This window comes from Pundamilia nyererei, unplaced genomic scaffold (genome assembly GCF_000239375.1).
Source record: "Pundamilia nyererei isolate P.nyererei 1_Seehausen unplaced genomic scaffold, PunNye1.0 scaffold00766, whole genome shotgun sequence".
NCBI classification, from domain to species: domain Eukaryota; kingdom Metazoa; phylum Chordata; class Actinopteri; order Cichliformes; family Cichlidae; genus Pundamilia; species Pundamilia nyererei.
Genome location: NW_005188167.1, coordinates 7668 through 12191, shown reverse-complemented (window position 1 = coordinate 12191; position 4524 = coordinate 7668). Strand labels below are relative to the sequence as shown.

General features: G+C 38.5%; 2 protein-coding genes across 2 annotated transcripts in view; one reads left to right on the top strand and one right to left on the bottom strand.

The window, feature by feature from the left end:
* Positions 1–1660, top strand: part of LOC102211014 (ceramide kinase-like) — a 2915-nt gene extending 1255 nt beyond the window's left edge. The window contains exons 2-5 of the mRNA XM_005754941.1: positions 13–165; positions 786–982; positions 1064–1380; positions 1546–1660. Of these exons, the coding sequence (XP_005754998.1) occupies positions 13–165; positions 786–982; positions 1064–1380; positions 1546–1660 (782 nt within the window). The remainder of the gene's footprint in view (positions 1–12; positions 166–785; positions 983–1063; positions 1381–1545) is intronic.
* Positions 1661–3092: 1432 nt separating this feature from the next.
* LOC102210722 (glucose-6-phosphate 1-dehydrogenase-like) lies at positions 3093–4213 on the bottom strand. Its single transcript, XM_005754940.2, has 4 exons — positions 4136–4213; positions 3577–3653; positions 3315–3407; positions 3093–3223 (listed from the first exon to the last, which is right to left on the bottom strand). The coding sequence occupies exons 1-4, from the start codon at positions 4211–4213 to the stop codon at positions 3133–3135; spliced, it is 339 nt and encodes a 112-aa protein (XP_005754997.1). The 3' UTR covers positions 3093–3132.
* Positions 4214–4524: the final 311 nt, after the last annotated feature.

The window sequence follows — 4524 nt, the reverse complement described above, 5'->3', positions numbered from 1 at the left end:
AATACCTTGCAGGAGACTCTCAGCCATTAGACGTGTGTTCAGTTCACCATGCTTCCACCCTGGTACGCTATTTGGTATCTCTGGTGGGCTATGGCTTCTATGGAGACGTACTGGCTGAGAGTGAAAAACACCGCTGGATGGGACCTCTCAGATACGACTATTCAGGTCCAGACCAATGATTCATTTAAAACAAAGCAAATGACAGTCTGCCGAAGAACAGTCTCTTAGATTCTCTATATTTATTTTTATCTCAAAGTTAAAATTTCATCCTGAAACTGTAACTGTTATCAAGATGACCAAATTGAAAGTCTCTAGTGGCATCTGTGCTTCCCTTTTTAGCATTTGCTATAGTAAAACCACTGTTGTTCTATTTTAAAATCTTGCACATATACACTCTAAAAAATATTTGTTGTGTTTGTCGGTAGAACTTAACAAAAAAAGCATTTTTCTGCTAAAAAAAACTAAGTTGTACACGTTTCAGTGAGTTGACTAATCAATGTTAGAAGTCAGTGCAACACAAAAATTGAAAATGATCTCCTTAACTTAAATGTTTGAGTATATTGAATAAAATACTTTTGTCATCAATCAACAACAGAAAATATAAAGTTTGTGTAACATGTAAAAATGAGTTTCAACATCCTTCCTGTTTGAATTGAGACCATTCAGACAGACGAGGGCAACCCCGTAATTAAACGTTGGTCAAACATTATTTTCTTTTAGAAATCATCAACATCTGCTAAGATTGTTCTAATTGTAGTATCTCCATTCTCTTCGTCTCTTTTTAGGTGAATGGGTAAGTGTGGAGGGCAGGTTCAGGTGTGTATCGCTCACTTGTATGTCCAGCTCATGTGCCAGGAGCCCATTAGGTCTCTCTCCATCTGCTCATCTGGCAGACGGAACAGGGCATCTCATCCTAGTATGGGACACTCACCCACTGAGCTTCCTCAAGTTCGTCTACAGGCACACAAGCACACAGGACCAGGTATGTCAAATTCAGCTGAAAACAAAAATGGACTGAGAAATATTAGAAACTGCTTGACCCAATTGTTCCTACTTCTCCTAGTTTGACCTGCCGTTTGTGGAGGTCCATCGAGTGAAGGCCGTCCGTTTCTCTCTCCCAGATGGCAGAGAAGAAGAGGTGCATGAAGAAATCGGAGAGCTGAATCGCACAATAAGTGGCGAAGAGCGAGAATACTTGGACACTGTAAGCAGAAATGGATCTCAGCAGCAATTGGCACAGAGTGTGGTGGAGCGAGAGAAGATGAACGAGCACAAAACAGTGGCTCCCATCCTGTGTGGTCTGTGCTGCAAAAAGACTCCAGCTGTGTCTGTGTGGAACTGTGATGGAGAGATTCTGCCTTTCACTGAGATCTTCTGCAGGTAAAAGCACCACCCAACATGTTGTTCTACAATTCAATTTTATTTATACAGTGCTAAATTACAACAGTTGCCTCATAGCACTTTGTATTGTAGGGTAAAGATCCTACAATAATACGTTATGATACATAAGATATATAATTAAATAGATTTGTTCACTTCTGTCAGGATCCACGGTCAGCTGGTACGTCTGTACGCCAGGGGCATTGAGGACGGAGCAGCCATGCAAAACTGCAGCCAGGAGACTGACAAGAATAAAAGTAGATGCATCACATACAAATAGTCTGAACTAAATTCTTGATGAGAAAAAAGTGAAGAATGGTGTGTTTGCATCGTGGGACTGATTTGTGAATTTATTAAAAAATAAAAAAATAAATGGCCAGACTTGCTTTATGTGATTGCCAAAAAGTTCCTTTTATTTCAGGTACTTCTATGGATTATTTTCATTGTAACGATGAAGACTATTTATTCTTAAATGTGCATGTGTGTGTTAGTTGACTACCGCTTGCTAATTTTGGGGGCTTTTTTTGTGTGAGTAAACTACATTAATTTATACAGTATGCGGCAAGTGAGCAGTTTGTGGTCTGAATTTTATTTATGTGCTCATGTTTTCAGAGAATAAAGTCATGGGAAATGCAAACAGAACTTGAAAGACAACAAAATCTTTGTGTAATGAAAAAGGCTTGCATGACTTTTTATTGCTTGATTGTTCAGCAGCAGTGCAAATTTTATATCCAGCTGAATAAAAGGTGAATGATTACTGGTTCTACATTATCAGTGAACAATTTTTAGCTTCACACAAATCTATGAAATGCATGACAATTTACTAATATATATGGCCCATTAAAATCATTACTTCAATAGGTTGTCACAGAAACTACAAAAAGTTGTTTAAAAAGATGTTTGTTCTTGCTGCACTTCCCGCTGCCTTCAAAGTACTGGCAGGATCACTTAATGGTCTATTACTGATGTGAATGAAACTGTGTGCACGCAGTTCCAGTTAGGCCTTGAACCTGGCAGAGACAAAGTACAAAAAACAGAATCAATCTGGTGAAAACTGCTGATAGAAATAGGAAAAAATAAAACCATTTGAAAACATGTTAATGTTCATGCATTGTAAGAGATTAACATGTTAGTAAGAGAGTTCTTAGTTTAGATTAGAACATACCTGAGAGTTGTTCTTGCCTTACGCCAGACATTTAAATGTGTTTCCTGCATGACTGATACTAAAAGAGGCACCTGTTGTTACGAACCAGGCCAGCAGGTCCTTCTGGTATACATGGATCTGTTTATGACTCCCATTGGGTATTAGTGACAATTGTAAACAAAGGCCTTACAATACAGTGAACACTCTTGAATTCTTAACAGTTAAATGGCACAGCCAGTAAATAATTATCCTATACTCGTATCTATAAGATACCATAAAGGTTGTAGATTTTCCATGTCCACAATGGCCAAAGGTCGTAGGAATACAGATATTTGCAATGCTTTTGAAAAAAATTGCAAGAAAAAGAGTGAATAATGATTTATTTAGAAAAACCAGATTTACATCAAAATCAGACTGTTACAGCTTGTTTTAATCTCTGCTGTCATTCTCTGCATAATTGGTCATAAAAAGCAGTGCTTTCTTCTGTACATGCAGAAATCAATCAAGTGCAGCAGTGACTGCAGTAAACGTGATTGTTTGTAAACTTTGCCACCACACTGTAGAAAAAACAATCTTTTCTCAAGTACTTGATTGTGAGACAGAAAGAATTAAGCGGTGTGGGGCTGCACCCACTTGTATGTTCCCTCATAGCAAAATCCCACTCTCTTCAGGAGATCATCTGCTTCTCTTGGACAACGACTATGGACATAACAGATAAGATGGAAAGAAGAACTGTCACTGTTAAAGTATGATATGCGTATTTCATTCTGCCTCATAAAACAGTAGTTACCTTCCATATGTGTAGGGAATGGGGCGTGGCTTCTCTTTCTCTACTTGGTGGAGGAGGGGGGTGAAGATCCTCCAGGCCTCCTGTAACTCATCACTGAGACAGAAAGATGAAAACATTTCAACAAAAAAACCCAAATAAATAAAAAGAGGGAACACTGAAAATCACTGCCTAAAAAATTAAAAAGAGCTGTCTCCAACTAAAAGTGTCGATAAAATACTTGGCAACAACTGTGCAGATGTGCTCATTCAATGATGGCACGAACCTGCGAACAAAATGCATTTGATTTCCACAGAAGACATCCAGTATGAGTCTTTCATAAGCATCTGGGAGCGTCACATCCTGCAAATAGACAGCAGCTGTTAAACTCCTACATGCATACTAAGTTCAAGTTTACTGACCTACAGTATCAAGGATAAGTAACAATGGGACATCCACCATAAAAGTCTCAAAATGTATTAAATATAATATTATTTTAAAGGTGATTTATTGTGCTTTTTTCCCACTTTATCTATTGCCAAGAGAGTCTTTGAAGAACAGGTGGGTGTCATTGCTGTACTAATATCTGGAGCAATTTGCCTGAGATGACTGGATTAAGGATTTCCACACATACTGACATCATTTCAAAGTAGAACAAACCCCCCAAAAACTGAAGCAGTCTAAGCCTAAGGTTGTGGCTCACAAGGATTGCTCATAATTAAATTGTCTTTTCCTTACAGAATATATACATTCTGTAAGGAAAAGCATAATACGTTTCCTGCAAGATTAAGAGTTGCTTCTGAAAGCTGGATTACAATTAATATTTTGACATGAGCTTGAGGCACCTTGTATCGACTCTTGTAGGTGAGATCCAGCTCAGTCTCCTCTGGATTGAAGTAAACTCCAGGCCTCTTGGTCATCATTTTTAAGTAAATGGCTTCATTTGGCTGCACCCGCACCACCAGCTCATTCCTCTGACAGCAATCACTCTCATGAACTCTAGAATACAGTGGTCCCTCGCTATAATGTTGTTCACTTTTTACGGCCTCGCTGTTTCGCAGATTTTTTGGGGTGCAATTTTGCACTTTTTTTTTGGTTTGTTTTTGTTTTTTTGTTTTTTTTTTACAGCGCATTGTGTTCTCCATCCTGATCAGTTGTAGGGCACTGTCAATTAGTGGTGTGCGATACTTCATATTTTGGTATCCATCCGATACCAAGTGAATACGGGCCAGTA